This window comes from Bactrocera latifrons, unplaced genomic scaffold (genome assembly GCF_001853355.1).
Source record: "Bactrocera latifrons isolate USDA-ARS-PBARC rearing strain unplaced genomic scaffold, ASM185335v1 scaffold_316, whole genome shotgun sequence".
In the NCBI taxonomy this organism is placed as follows: domain Eukaryota; kingdom Metazoa; phylum Arthropoda; class Insecta; order Diptera; family Tephritidae; genus Bactrocera; species Bactrocera latifrons.
This window is the reverse complement of record NW_017536808.1, coordinates 23,385-40,152: the sequence shown is the minus strand read 5'-3', so window position 1 is coordinate 40,152 and position 16,768 is coordinate 23,385. Positions and strand designations below refer to the sequence as shown.

At 37.0% G+C, this 16,768-nt stretch overlaps 1 protein-coding gene across 3 annotated transcripts in view; it reads left to right on the top strand.

Moving 5' to 3' along the window:
- The first annotated feature begins 516 nt into the window (after positions 1 to 516).
- LOC108970916 (ankyrin-3-like) overlaps positions 517 to 16,768 on the top strand; it is a 19,286-nt gene continuing 3,034 nt past the window's right edge. Inside the window, exons 1-8 of one of the 3 annotated variants that reach the window (XM_018936632.1) lie at positions 517 to 2,407; positions 10,996 to 11,097; positions 11,160 to 11,612; positions 11,680 to 12,444; positions 12,520 to 12,723; positions 13,537 to 13,917; positions 14,051 to 14,594; positions 15,077 to 15,184. In XM_018936632.1, the coding sequence (XP_018792177.1) occupies positions 2,090 to 2,407; positions 10,996 to 11,097; positions 11,160 to 11,612; positions 11,680 to 12,444; positions 12,520 to 12,723; positions 13,537 to 13,917; positions 14,051 to 14,594; positions 15,077 to 15,184 (2,875 nt within the window). In that variant the 5' untranslated portion in view covers positions 517 to 2,089. Of the gene's footprint in view, positions 2,408 to 7,964; positions 8,354 to 10,995; positions 11,098 to 11,159; positions 11,613 to 11,679; positions 12,445 to 12,519; positions 12,724 to 13,536; positions 13,918 to 14,050; positions 14,595 to 15,076; positions 15,185 to 16,768 lie in introns of those variants that run through there. The other 2 variants (XM_018936633.1, XM_018936634.1) reach the window with 2 other exon arrangements.

Here is a 16,768-nt window from a genome sequence, read left to right as displayed (position 1 = left end):
GAATGGAAGTATGTATGTGTATACTTTACGTAGCAGTTTGTGTATAGCGATGTCACAATGCCGTAATCCTCGTTTCTCTTACCACATATATGTCCGCCATTATTATCAAATATTGTATTTTTAATGCACCTCCGATATTATAGTCGAGAGAATGTTTGTATTTGACATTTCAAAGTCAACGTTAGTTTAATAATATTAAATTATATAAAAAATGTCCAAATTAAATACACTGCATTTGCACAACAAGAGTAGGGTTCCATATTAGCAAATTTGGTACCGGTGTGTTCAGAGTTCTTTCGTGTAGAACTCCTTTCTGCAACTTTTTTTCTTTTATAAAAAATTGCTAAAGATTTTTGGCGTTTTCCACTTATGTATTTGGGGTATAAAGTTTTCGCTTATTTTCATTTGTTGACAACCAGGCAGATATGGCAATACCATTTATTTGCTAGTATGCAACCCTATTCTTGTTGTTTAATTATTACTTAACTAAAACAAAATAATTAAAATAAAGCTTTATTTGCAATAAATATTTAAAAAAATTAATATACAAAAACGTTATAGTAAAGTGTTAGAAAGTGAAAAGTGCCATAATATTAGTGAAAAAGTATTCACAATATACAAATTATCAATTTAAAAGTGGTCAATTTTTTAACTTTAAATGCAAATATCTTTAAAACTATAAGTCAGCGGCTTTCCAGTAATACCCATTTTATCCCCGAAAATAGGGGATGCTATTCTAAATACCAGCCAATTTAATAGGTGTGTGATAAGAACGTTCGGGTACAATAATCCAATATATACAAAATTAACGCACATCCGTTGCCTGGATGCTTGACCGAGGTTCTAGTCCTTATTGTTATAAGGAAAGTACGAAGAGAATTGGATAAGAGTCTCAACTTGGATAAAGTTATGCCGGATGTAGTGCACAGCTTCCTTTTTAAGTATGTAATATGACTAAATTAACAATTCAGTAACAGAAACAAATGTACATATGTACATCATGCACAAACATGCACACATACATATACATATGTATATAGGTATATATGTATGTTCATAAATGTATGGATGTCATCTCCGTGGAGCATCTTAGCAACATCGCAAGCGCGGCAACACCCTATTTTGCTCATCCTAGCAAAGGGGGTCGTATAAATACGAGTCTATTTTTTCATATGCCAGACCATGAGGAACACATTTAATGTATTATGCTTTCTTCGGTGCCATTCTTTTGCGAGACGATTTCGCTGTTGTTGCTATTGATGTAGCTTCCTTGTTTGCGTTGTATTTGCTTGTGATTTTGTGCCAACAGCGACGAGGTGGTTGGCCCTGTTAACACCAATACTTACACTCGGCCAGGGCTTTGTCGCATGTGTTCGCCTGATGTAGATGCCGAAGCGATGCGAAGTGTTTTGTGTGTGGAAATCCTGCAATGCCATAAGGCAAAGGCTAAAGCCAGAGCATTTTACGACAGCACTATCAGTTGTTCGACATTGTTCCTGGCAAAAGGTTGTCCTGACGGCTGACATTGCGAAATCTCCACTTGTAGACCAAATACTCACACAAACAAATTGCTCACAACCAGTTTTGGTATACCCACAAAATGTGAAAATATTTTTATGGAAAAGTTATCTAATCGTTTTGAAAGTGAAGAAATTTTAAAGTATGGTTCAAAGTGTCCAGGAGAAAGTGGATATTGTTTAGATGTGTTGAAGAGTTGGAAAAGTAAAAATATGTTACATACATATATACAATATGCCCTCTCATATATGTATATTTGCTAAGTGATCTTATGTAAAATTTGCGGCACGTAAGCGGTGAAAGTGAAAAAATATTGAAACTTCTTTCGAATAATTATAAATATTTTAGAGAAAGTATGCACCATATATGTAAGAACAAAATTAGATAGTAATACGATAAACAAAAGTTTAACGTGTGTGCCTGCACGTAAGCGTTCAGTGAATTTTATATCTGCATATATACAAAAATATAGGAAAATTTTCTTTCAAATTAAAAGCTCAAAATCGTTTGGAAACTTAATTAAATTATTATTCACTTTAAAACATAAAAATTATATAATCGCCGAACTAAAATGGCACAATTCGTAACGCACATACAACCGACATTACTGGAGGCCTCGCAGGGTCATGTACCACATCACCATGGTCATCAGGTTGGTATGCAGCACTCATCACATTTGCCTCATAGCGGCCATAACATGCCGTCGCCGCCAACATCACACAATCACCACCCGCATTTGCATCATCAGCATCATCAGGAACAACAGCACCACAACCATCGCCATAGCCCACCATCGCAACTGTCGTCTCCGCCAAGTGGCGCACCCATACACCATTATCACATGGGCAAACATGGCGCCAAACATGAGCATTTTGGACATCACAGCTCTGTAAGTACATGGTAACCCAACTGCTTATATGTATATGTACATATATAAGACCATTAAGTATGTAATGTATGTGTATGGACATGCCCATAATAGATTTTTGCGGCATAAACATTAAAATAGATCCTTTGTGGTCTCATCAAAATATTTATACATGCCTTAATGAGTGTATATGTATTTTAAGAGATGATTAAGTAGTTAAGCTGACCTCTTCCTTAATGGCTTATTTACAGTTAATCAGGTGCTCATGTCAATATTTAGATCTTACATTGGCCCACAATGGTTATTTGTATGGACAAGAAATAACATCGCTACAAATAGGTTTATAATTGGGTATGTGTTCGCCCAAAGGCTATAACATGACTGTGCATATCCTGTCCGTTAGATGATATGCGAGTAGAGATGTGTAGATGTACAAAGAGTGACGTAATTCCGCAATGAGACAGAGATGTTGCGCAGTCAAGATTTAAATGTTGGATTTTCAGCGATGTCGCCAGTTTGGCAGCTAAAGCAATAGAATATTTGGGTGAAAGGGCGGGAGGCATTACACATACATACATATGTATGTGTGTAGCCACTTGGTCACAACACAAAGTGATTTTGTAAACTCGCATTTTTTACTTCTCCTTCCTCTTAGGGCACTGTAGTGCGTTTCGCTCGTTGTTTATCTTATGAAGTTGTACATGTGTGTTGTTATGGTGAGTCACGGTTATGGTTTATTTACTTAATTTTGCAATTAACCCACATACAATCACATTAATCTCCATTAACCCACATTAAATATTTCTGTATACATATGTATTTTTATGCCTGCCGGATTATGTTCCATATTAGTGTTATTGGTAAAGAAAGAGACTTTCTCCGTTAATAACAGAGAAAGTGCAAATTATAGGTATTCGTCGGATCCGAAACCACCTTAAGTCTGTACATATAACACCAAACCATTTTTTTAGATTCCTATAAATGCTCATTGGAACGACTTTGTCTGCAATCCATTCTACGATCCACAACCAAATGATCACACTAAATCCCAGAGCATATCTAATTGTATTTCTCTCTCTGAGTGAAATAGAATTTAAAAATAGATGGAATTGTTTTTAAAATTCTGCTCGAAACAACATAAATACTGAACAAACAAGTACTCTCGACTCGAAATTGCTCGCCATAATGATATCCACATGCTACTTCGGAAACTACAAAATGGACTTCATTTTCCTTTGCAGTATACAAACTGTTTTGCCACCGCTTGCTCGTCGGGCTATAATGTGAAGCACCGAATTAAATGAATTCGTAGCACTATTAATTAAAATTATTGATTAACAGTTATCCAACCAATCGCAAATAAAGCAAAAAACAAAAAAAAGAATGTTGTCCTTGAAGAAACGCTTTCCATCGCTCCAAAGTTTGGGTGTAAGTGAAGAGTTCTATGTGAAAAATATTGTATATAAATAATGAGAAAAATAATTTTATGGAAATTGATTACATGCAAGAGGGCTGGCAACGAGCTGGCGAACTAGTTTCGCCCTTTGCAAGGTAGAACGATAATTTTATTTTAATTGCTTGGTGAATTGTAGTCAAAAACGAATTATATGCATTACTTGAGCAAATCTAGGTAATTTGCTTCATTATGTATGTCTTCTTATGTACATACATATGTATATGTTTATGCATAAATACATAAATACATATGTTACTACATACATACAATACTACAACTAGTTGTACGCTTGCAGACCCTGTAAGAAAATCAGAGCATCAGAGATAAGTTCTTGCTGTTTATGACAATTTGATTACTAAGAATTTTTTATTTAAAAGGCAAGTCGTATTATAAGTTTTTACCTAATAGGGAAGAAGATAACATAAAAATGGACTATTTTCCATGGATTAGTCGAATTTTACACAGTAACTAGAGAAATTTTTGGCATTAGTCGAAACAACAAACTCTGGCACAATTATTATTATTTATAAAGACTACATGCTTTGGTTGTATTTTAATAAAAAATAGAAAATATTGCATCTATTATTTACAATCATAAGCAAAAAGATAGATAAATAAGATTAGAAAGAGACCCCTTCGGTATTTTATTTAAGAAGTCGATTTCGCGCATTTCACCCTGTTATTACAAAAATTTCTCCTCGAATTTCAAAACTAGAACTCAAACAACTCAAAGCCACAGTTCGATTTCGACAACGTTTTTGCATAACATTACATACCTTTAGGACACTATTGTGTAAAGCTTTATTCTAATAACTTCATTCATGTTTGATGTGTATACTGTAAACTGAAAGAATCAGATGGACTTTAAAAGTTTGTTATATGGGAAGTAGGCGTGGTTGTCACCCGATATCGACATAGTGTACAATAGTAATAATTGCTTAACCACATATACGAAATCATATTGAAATTGGCCAAGTAGTTTCTGAGATATACGGTTTCATCTAAAAGTGGGCCGTGCTATGCCCGTTGTCCTATTTTTTTGTACCGGTTACCATGAATCCTTCCCTGCATCCTGGTTGTGAAATTTAATGCTTGTAGTTCATTATCCCCGCAATACTAATATGGCTATGTAAACTGACGTTGAGCAATACCAAAAACTCCGTCAGGAGCAGGAAGGACCTTTCCGAGCCAAACGAGGTTTCAGACCAGGCGACTTCTTCAATCTACTGCTAGAGCAGGTACCATCTTCTATAAAAGTATTCAGCTGTTGGCGTATGCGGATGATACTGATATCATTGGCTTCAGCATCCTCGCTGTTAGTTCTGCTTTCTCCACACTGCGTAAGGAAGCAAAGCAAATGGGTTTGGTCTTATACGACGAAATTGACATAGTTCAGTGAATTAAGAGACAGCGGCTGCGTTGGCTTGGTCACGTCGTATAGCTCTGAAAGTATTCGACGTAGTACCCGCTCGGGAAAGCAAAGGAAGAGGTAGACATCCACTCCGTTCAATAGATCAGATAGAGAAGGACCTGGCTGCATTTTTATCTCGCATTGTCGCCAAATTGCTAAGAGAAGAAAGCGGTTAGAAGAGGTGTGCAGAAGTATGTATGTATCAAATCAGTATCTACGAACTCTTCCTACCTTATTTTTGCCAAAGAACACGTGAATCAAGCTTCATTAAGATACATATTTCATTTCATTCTATTTTTACTGAAGTTGGACGGTGGGACAGACAGTCACTCAGATTTCGACTCGTGTCATCAGCCCAATTATTTATATGCACGTTTATCTCGATTAGTTTTAGGTGAACAAAACTATTATACTCCGTTCCGAGAGTATAAAAACAGTTTCATATATGTTCTCCGCTAATGGAAACGAGGTGTATAAATCCATAATTCTACAGTTCTATTTAATGTTATTGTGTTTTGGAATATATGTGGAAAGGGGAAGGAAGTAAGAAATTTTCAGTAAAATATGTGCCAACATTTAAATTATTTGCATTTGTAAACTCTAAAACTAAGAAAGCTAAGCGAAATGGATATAGGGATATGTATCAAAGTGATAAAAGGTAAATCGAATTTTGGACATCTGTCTGTCCATCCGTCTATACTTGTAAGCAAAAAACTTGGTCAATTAAGCCACTTTTGGCAAATTTCCATATTCCAGCAAATACTAAAACAAATTGAACCAAATGTTTACAATATTCTCTCTACACCCTTCAGATCCAAATGGAATTTTTTTATGAGATTTTATAGTTTTTGGCTAAAGTGATCATTAATAATTGAGTAATGGTTTTAGACTTTTTTTCTACAGTTTCTTAAAAAGTCATAACAGCTTGAGCCTTTGAAATAAACAACTGTCACACATTTTATGTACATATATATACATATGTACATATGTACACGTGCAGTCGTGCGAAACACAATAAAAGTGCGAATTGAAGGGTAAAGCAACCCTCTTCTGAGGAAGTTCTTGCGAAGGGGCGCATGTTTTGACGAGGATGAAGCCGAAAATGCATTTGAAACTCGATTAGTTTGCAAATAAAGCGCGACCGAGTTGGTGGGTGAGTTTCACGCTACGTATGTGGCTCGGGTATGGCTGCGGCTTGATTTCTTATGTGTCACGGAAATGCAGTTCAATTTATGTTAACATGCAAGCGTAATGCATGCTTGTATGTAAATATGCATATATAAATATGGATGTGCGTATGTAAATGTAGTTTTGGGTTCGCGTTTGCGATGCAGGTTGCCAGAGTACTGGGTATGACATTCTACAAATGCGTAAATACATATGTATATAAATTAAGAAAAGTGAGAAAGGGCGAATTGTTAAAAATATATATAGACGATTGGGTTCATTGGAGAATCCAACTGGGACCCGGAATATATAGGTAAGTAGGTAGGAGTGCAGCCCTGTCGTCTTTCGGGCTCAATTAGCACTGGCTGTGCCATTTTGACCTTTTATATTTGCTATCACGTTTTCCCTTCTCTTTCAAACCATTTTGTGGTTTCCTGTAGATACCTTTCCTGGGCCTATTTAATAAGTCGTTAGTTCTTTTCTTGTCATATTTTGGCCATAACTGTACTTTTTATGTTTTTCCATCTGTTATCTGAAATTTGTTGGAATTTTATATTGAACTCTCTTTAGATCGATCCTGCCTTTGCTAACTCGTCTGCTTTTTCGTTACCGAAAATTATCCTGTGGCCGGGAACCCGAATCAAGTCTACGTGGAGCTTGTCGTTTAGTGAGCTCAGCCCGATATATATAATTCCGAAAGCTTTTTCGAAGAGTCTATCATGCTTCTCACTCAAAAGTGTCAAATGTCTAGCAAATGAGCTGTGTATTGACTCTACAAAAAATTAGATTTCCGAAGGATGGGGTTTAGCAAATTTGTTTCCCTTTTTATTTGAGAGCCTTCTTAAAGATATTCAATTTCGTTTTTTTGCGTGCTTTCAAACAATTAACTGGTGAGTGATTTTGAATAGCCATCGATAAAGACATAATTTTTTACGTCCTATAATGGCCCATTTCATTTCTTTCCTTAATGGATTTAGCATGAAAAATCTTATGATCAATACATTTCATTACTGTTTAATTAATAAAGTGGTTGTTTCAAAGAGTACACATGAACACATATGTAGTTCGAGAAGCTGTTCAATGAATCATCAAAAACATCAAAATGGTTCAGCATGATTTGCTAGTGCGGGCTTCTAAATGACAAAGTAATATGAAGTATTCCAGAGATATTAAAGTATCTCAATGAAATCAGGGTTGCGCATGTGCGAGCTAAAGCTAGGCATATGCATGTACAATTCGCTATATATGATACTATCGAAGAAAGATGTATAAACCGGCAACTAATCAAAACAATAACAGATGCACGTGGTGAAACACATTGCATGGCACGCGACCGGCATTTGTAGTGGCTCTCTGTAGCTGTTGATTCCATTTGCTCGCTCTATTTCTTCGAAGTACTCTCGTTACTCCGAATGCTTGACTTCGAAAACACTCGTTTCGAATATGCACTGCGCAGGTCCTTCGAACATCCTGAGTCGGCAACTTGGTAGTCAGCTACTAGGATACGCTGAAGTTGCGGTCACATCCAGTCTAGAGTAAAATTTTCAAGAAATCGGAAGCAAAAATTCTTCTTAACATCAGCGTCTAAGTGAAAAAGCTATCTACCATAGAGCACTATATAGATATACATAAATATAATATACATACATATAGAGTATTAAAAACGAATTTTAAAGTATTTTAAGTAACAAATTTAATTGAAAAAATACGACAAAGCCTTTAAAAGGTCACATTCAATAAGTTTTTATAAATTATCGTGCGTATAAATGAAAATTTCAATCCAGGAAAAGTTATGAAAGCTATGACTAAGCAGTGACGACATCGACTTACACAATTTCTCTATACTATATAAATTTTAAGTGAAGAAAATTGCCTGCAAAACCTTCAAACGATTTAGATTTTTTACAAAATGGTCACTGAAAATGGAACCCAGGTAAATTTCTATATTTCTATTATGTTTTTTATATTAAAAGTCGATTAATTCAAGTGGAAATCCACAATTTTTCTGTTGGACTATGCGGCAGCCATATTGGCGTCCATCTTTGAAAATATCGATTTTTCATAGTTGCATTGAATAATTGCTCTTTCACCACTGAATTCCATAATATTTGAGGTGATTTGCGGGGTTTTGGCAGAAACATTAATTTTTCATTGATATTCGTAACTTGTTTAAATTTTATTTAAAATATTGCAAGAAATGTTCATTGGGACCCACCCATTTGAGGTGGTGAAAATTTCATCGATTTTCCTATTCTCTTTTGTAACGGCAAACTACTTTCGTATACGCAATCATTGCCGTGGTGAGGGGCAGTGCAGGCGATTGTACAGTAATTGTGTGAAAATTGGCAAGTGATTAAAATGGTACTTCATGCAGGATAACTAACTTTATATGCAAACATATGATAGCATTCAGTTTGTGCTTAGTTTCAGGGGAACGTGTTTTTAGCATTGTTCACGTATGTACTTGTGTATGTATACGCTGTGCGTGCATTAATGAGATAATTTAGCTTTGGGTGCGGCTTGAATGTGACTTGACAGTATGACGGATGTGCGTGTTTCATATCCGACATTCATTTATTTTTAGACTAACCCAATTTCGAGTTATGCACTGACAATGTTTTTGCATATTTACTGTACCCGCAGGTCCTGTTTGCTTATTATTATGCGAACTCTTCGCCCAAATGAGTCATATGCCATAAATTTGGAAAGGTTTGGAAAATTGTCATTTGTCTTATGTACACATATATGAGTACATGTGTACGCATTATACTTAATGCTGCGAGGGAGGCGATTTATTAACTAAAATAAGTGATATTAATTTTCTATACCCATTTCAGTAATGAGTTGCATTTATAAGACTGCTAGGGTATAAGCTAAAACTATTTTACTAGTTTATGTCTAGCTTAAATCACATAGAAATAAACGACTTTAGAGGTCCAAGATGATTCTGATATTAACTATGAAAAAAAGGTTATAATTAAAACGTTTAAGAATGTTTTTGCAACTATTCTTCTATTAGTGAGGGGCACAATAGACCGAAGGTCGCGGTGCAATCCTCATGTAAAAATCTATAAGTGTGAATAAATATTTCTCCAGAAGCTAGTATTGAATTCTTTTCTAAAAGCTTCAAGCTTTGATATCAACGTGTACGTCACTATACTTTGCGATTCCTTTTATATTCGCAAGCAAGCTCATTTACTTGAGTAAATATTATTAAAATGTGAAATTACTTCCGGTATTTATGTTCTTTCACATATTCATGCCAAAAGCGGATTTTTAATGGGAAATGCCAAAAGTATAAAAGGGATGGTTCCTTTCAATGCACGACATATGTAGGTAAACATAGAGGGAAAATGCAGAAAAAAATCACTGTCTACCATTTATTTATGAGAACACTTCATTTCCAGCCGGAAGCAAATCAAAAACGGAAGAAACGAGCGGTGAGGGTTGTTGAGAGCGCAATTCGTAATTCGAACTTCTCTTTCGAAATGATGACGCCATTTTCGATAATACGCGCTCTTTCGAAGTCGAAGTGTTTTGATTTTAAAGTACATGCTCGACTTTCAACCCCTCAATTTGTAAACAAATGCAAGTAAACAACTTTTGTAGTTTACCGTGTTATTTATGTATTTATGTATGTGTTATATTATATATTTGGGAATGTATATGTGTATACAGGCGAATGCACTTGCTGACAGCTGGTTGCATATCAGAGTGCGTACTTTGGCTTGTCATTGCTTTCCGTTTGTTAGCTGTTGGGTGGTAGCATGGTTGGGAGGCAACCGGTAACCTCTAATGCACCTGTGCAAGTTGAATGACCATTTTTTTTTTGCAGGTGTTAAGGTTGTTAGGCGGTGTAATGCTCATAATGCTCTGTCAAACATTAATATTAAGGATTTATTCTTTTATTATAAAAATGGCCGCACGCTTTGAAAATTTCATAAATGTATATCTTGATACTTTGGCAACAATGGTCCATGCATAGGTTTTGTCCGGAAAATAATAGGACTGAGTCGATTTTAAAAAAATTATTGAACCAATTGTTACAATTCATTAAAAACTTTCATAATAGGCTCTTTCTGCGTCGATGCTCGATTTCAGGCAAGGAAATAAAAAAAAAAACCGCGTCCGGGTTGTAAGGCGGCTGCGAAAGCATTGGTATGCTGGCCTTAGTTAGGTAGCTGTTCACAAGAGAGGTGGAGTGAGTCGGGGCGTTGTCGTGGTGCAACTTTCAATCGGCTGCGATGTCTTGTCGGACCCGATTGACCCTTCGTTTGAGTCTCTCGAGGACTTCCACGTAAAACTTGAAGTTGACGGTTTGTCCAGGAGAAACTAATTCATGGTGGACGAAAATGTTTGTCCTGACTCTCTAAGTGCTCGGAGGCTACTGACCAGCCGGTCGTTCGTTAGCTAGGAACGAATCCAGTCGGTGCGTGCACGTTCCGCAGTACAGTCGCGGCGGAAGAAAATCAGTCATATTACTTTCAAGACAAACCCTGTTTATTTTAATTTAATAAATATTTCTCAATAAATCTTCAAAACGCATTCATTGATTTTTTGTTACTTTTGTTACAGGGCGATGGAAACACGTCATTTCTACGCGCTGCTCGAGCTGGTAATTTAGAACGAGTTTTGGAACATTTAAAAAATAATATTGACATTAACACAAGCAACACTGTAAGTATTTATTTTAATACCCTCGATCTTTTTTAACACAATTTTTTTGACTGTTAAATTAGAATGGCTTGAATGCACTGCATTTGGCTTCGAAGGATGGGCATACGCATGTCGTTTCGGAGCTGTTAAAGCGTGGCGCTATTGTGGATAGTGCAACAAAGAAGGGCAACACAGCACTACATATTGCTTCGCTTGCCGGGCAGGAAGAGGTGGTGAAACTCTTGCTTGAACATAATGCCGCCGTGAATGTACAATCGCAGAACGGCTTTACGCCACTCTATATGGCTGCGCAGGAGAACCACGATTCTGTTGTGAAGCTGCTGCTGGCCAACGGCGCCAATCAAAGCTTGGCTACTGAAGATGGGTTTACGCCACTGGCAGTTGCTATGCAGCAAGGACACGACAAAGTCGTCGCCGTGCTCTTGGAGAGCGATACACGCGGTAAGGTGCGTTTGCCTGCATTGCATATTGCGGCCAAGAAAGACGATGTGAAGGCCGCCACACTACTTTTAGATGTGAGTATGCATTGAATATGAAATTATTGTATACGCTAATATGGAAATTTCGATATTCATCTTACAGAACGATCACAATCCTGACGTGACTTCCAAATCTGGCTTTACACCGTTGCACATTGCTTCCCACTATGGCAATCAAGCCATCGCCACCCTACTCATACAAAAGGGTTCCGACGTCAATTTCGCCGCTAAGCACAATATCAGTCCGTTGCATGTTGCCGCAAAATGGGGTAAAACAAATATGGTTTCCTTGCTGTTGGAGAAAGGTGCTAATATAGAGGCCAAAACACGCGATGGTTTAACCCCGTTGCATTGTGCGGCTCGTTCCGGTCACGAGCAAGTTGTCGACATGCTATTGGAGCGCGGCGCCCCGATTAGCGCTAAAACGAAGAACGGTCTCGCACCGCTACATATGGCAGCGCAGGGTGAGCATGTAGATGCCGCACGCATTTTGCTCTACCATCGTGCACCCGTTGATGAAGTCACCGTCGACTATTTGACGGCGCTACATGTGGCAGCACATTGCGGGCATGTGCGTGTCGCTAAGCTATTGCTCGATCGCAATGCCGATGCCAATGCACGTGCGCTCAACGGTTTCACCCCGCTGCACATTGCTTGCAAGAAGAATCGCATAAAGGTCGTGGAGTTGCTGCTGCGTCACGGTGCTAGCATTAGTGCCACAACGGAGAGCGGCTTGACGCCGCTGCACGTAGCCGCTTTTATGGGCTGCATGAACATTGTCATCTACTTGCTGCAACATGACGCTAGTCCAGATGTGCCGACCGTGCGCGGGGAGACCCCACTACATTTGGCCGCACGTGCAAATCAGGTAAGTGTTGGTGGGCTGGATTAGCGAAAAGGTGTAACTGTGATTTTAATTAACAACGCTTCATTGCCTTTACAGACTGATATTATACGCATTTTGCTGCGCAATGGTGCTCAAGTGGATGCACGTGCACGTGAACAGCAAACGCCGTTGCACATCGCCTCGCGTCTCGGTAACGTAGATATTGTTATGCTATTGCTGCAACATGGCGCTCAAGTGGATGCCACCACCAAAGATATGTACACTGCTTTGCATATTGCGGCCAAAGAAGGTCAGGATGAGGTAAAGCAATTGATTGCGAAAAAAATTGTGGACCACATTGATACGGTTTATTTGATGCAATTGTTTTGGATACGCCATCAGGAGTATTTCATTTGATCTATAGTATCTTTTTTTTAGTTTTTACTCATTTTATGTACACCTAGTTTAAGTTTCGTTTCAATTTTTAATGTCACCTAAGTTCTTGTTATTGATGTTACAAATTTTTTGTTCCAAAAACCACTACTCTGTCAGATAAAAATGTGGATTCCAAGAAGTATCTTTAAAAATAGCAAAAAAGGCAAACACGTATTATTTTTACTTTAGATACAATAATTTTTATAATTAATTTTTTTTCACTTTAATCCAAGTTTGCTTTATGTTTTCAGTATTTCTATAAAAAAAAAAAATTAAAAGAAAATCAAATTATTTTTACAAAGCACTTTTAAAAGCTTTCTCACATTTTTTTGGTACTGATTTAGTATTTAATTTATTTAAGCAAACTTTTTTGTCTTAACCATCTATTCGACAGTGGTATATTGAAAGCTGATATATCTAGTATTTAGTTTTTACCGTTAAGTTCTTTCTTTAGTATTTTGTAAGAGCTTTAAAGTGATTATTTGTTATTTTTGTTATATTTGCCACAAGTTTGTTTAATGTTGTTCTGATTACACTGTTATTATTTATTTGTTGCCTCAATATAATGTTTAATAAATTATGAAATAAACAATTTTCATTTTGTATTATTCCTGTAGCAATCCTTTATCACTTTTAAACACACACATATAATATATTCTTTAAGACTTATACAGAAGTATTGTAAATATTATCCTTCAGGTCGCTGCCGTTTTAATCGAAAATGGCGCAGCTTTGGATGCTGCCACGAAGAAGGGCTTCACACCACTGCATTTGACAGCCAAATATGGTCACATCAAGGTTGCTCAATTGTTGTTGCAAAAGGAGGCGGATGTGGACGCACAGGGAAAGAACGGTGTTACACCATTGCATGTGGCCTGTCACTATGATAATCAAAAAGTCGCTCTTTTGCTGCTGGAGAAAGGTGCCAGCCCGCATGCTATAGCTAAAAACGGGCATACACCGTTACATATTGCGGCACGTAAAAATCAAATGGACATTGCTACAACGCTATTGGAGTACGGCGCACAGGCAAATGCGGAGAGCAAAGCTGGTTTCACACCATTACATTTGAGCTGTCAGGTGAGTAAATGGATGCAGAAGTGTCCATGCAACTGTAAACAAGCGTGAGAGCAGAGGTAGCGTTTGTTTTACAATAACTGCTGATTATCAACCTTAAAGTACCGTCTCTAACAAAAATATTATTATTCCACAGGAGGGGCATGCCGAGATATCGAACTTGCTAATCGAGCACAAGGCCGGTGTCAATCATCCTGCCAAGAATGGTCTAACTCCAATGCATTTATGTGCCCAAGAAGACAACGTGAATGTTGCTGAAATCTTGCAACGCAATGGCGCCAACATTGACATGGCCACCAAAGCCGGCTATACGCCACTGCATGTGGCCGCACATTTCGGTCAGGCAAATATGGTGCGCTTTTTGTTGCATCACGGCGCCAATGTAGACGCGGCCACATCTATCGGTTATACGCCATTACATCAAACTGCTCAGCAAGGACATTGCCACATCGTTAATCTGCTTTTGGAGCATAAAGCGAATGCCAATGCTCAGACGGTTAATGGACAGACCCCGTTACACATTGCACGCAAACTGGGTTACATAAGCGTTTTGGATTCATTGAAGTCGATCACGAATGAGCCGGATGCGGCAGCACAAACTCAAACTGACGAGAAGTATCGTGTCGTTGCACCGGAGGCAATGCATGAATCATTTATGTCCGATTCGGAGGAAGAAGGCGGTATGTTTAAATAATACTTTAAAGAATATTTTTCTATTTAGTTCATATGTAGGAACAATTGTACTATCATTTCATTTACATTTGAAAGAAAAAATAATGTTTTGCTTGGTTCAACATCTCGTGTGTCACATAAAGCACCCTTTATATTTCATTTAAACATATGCATAGAGAAACAATGGCTTTACAACACTTCATTCATTTAAAAGTCCAGCTGTATTTTGAGAATGTTTGACCTCGAATACTTGTATGTAATGCCTGTATAAAAACTTTGACATGCTACTCGAATAACACAATGCGAAGCACTCCACAAATATGACACAAAGTTAAACAATCTTACTTTATCCATTGTATGTATATACCTATCCTCATTATACTCTGGTATAATATTCGAAACAAACTTGATAAATTCAAAACAAATTTAAAACTGACAGTTCTATACCTAAAATAAATATATATTTTTTGTACAACAAACTGTGTCTCAGGTGACACAAACGATTGGGATCCTTGTTATGGCATTAAGGGTGATCAAAATACGAATGAAGACCACGTTTACCTTCCATATTACCAGGGCGAAGCATTCTTTATGTCTAGTAAGTCTCATACACTGAGCTTTACACTTATTAGCTGTATTGAAAATGTACACTGAATTAAGCAAACATATACGTTTTCCTTAAGTAACCCTTAAATAGAGAAGCTCCTTATAAAGTGTGTATGTGTGGCAGTGTTTCCATTGAAGCTCGTAATTTAGTGAAACACGATCTACGAGCCATCGGTTTATGTTTGAAAATTATTACACAAATTAATCTAGTAACATGTCAAAATTTTTAGACCACCTTTCACACTTTACGGGGATATGCATATTTAAATACATAGATATGTACATACATACATATACTACTCGCATACATGACTTATTAAATGCCTTCAGGTGCTCGCATAAAGAATATTCGGTTTATCAACACTAAAAATATGATTGAAATCTGGATATTCAGTTAGTGGGCACTAGGCGAATGAATATGCATGATACTAGGGTGATAAAAATTGATATCTAGTACTACTACTGTGATCAAGTTGAAAGGTGAATTTTGTCTCTTTGATCTCCTTCGAAGTAATCCCTTCCCGCTGCAATACACTTATGCCAACGAATTTGCCAGTCATCATGGCATTTGGAAAAATCCTCCGTCATGATGGAGACCAGAGAGTTCTTCGATTCTGCTTTTATATCCTTAATTGCGTCTAAACGGTGTCCTCGGAGTGGTCATAGGAATTTGCTGAATAACCAGAAGTTACACGAAGGTAAATCAAGCGCATGCGGTGGTTGCGGCACGATATTAGTTGAAAATGTGGCAAAATGATCACAAATTACCAATGCAGTATGAGATGGTGCATTATCACACTTCTTTGTTCGATAAATTCAGTCATAGTAAAAATCGAAGAATTCACTTTTTTTAGAGCCTCACATACGAATGAATATTTTGACGTGAAATTTAGCATAGATGTCACTAACAGCACTACTAACTTACAGAAAAAATTTACCGATTCGAAAAAATTTGATCACGGTAGTATCATCTATATTAATAACTTTTATTTTATGGTCATCCATAATCATTTTCTGAAGCTTTTGATGCTTTCGTAGGTAATACATACCGTTGTGCCGATACGACCTGCATTCCGAATTCCCGTCTTATTTCGCCTCGCGGTGCACTCTTTAAGCCCTTGAAAATCTAAACCTTTGTTTAGAAAAATCGTTAAAGTATTTTACATTACGAGGGTCACCCTAGTGTTATGAATATACACACACACATGTACATAATCCATGTTTTCCTCTATAATACTCTTCATGTATAAATTAACCATTTCTTGGTGTTGTTGTAAATGAAAAAACACAGACTTATTAATGTAAATAAATATAAATAAAAACATACATATATACACAAATTAAAATACACGAAATTATATTTCAAGTTCGGTTCACTTTGCCAATTTGAGTTCGAAAATGTTGAATTAAATACAGAGCAATGATGGATCGAGGATGAAATAAAGCAAATTTCTATGTTTAAGGACTGCTAATTACTTGACACATATGACCTAAGACATATAATGCTGGATTTCTGAAACAATTTATATTCACAAATCTGTTAAGAGAAAAGCTCTCAACTGCAAAGGAGGAGTAT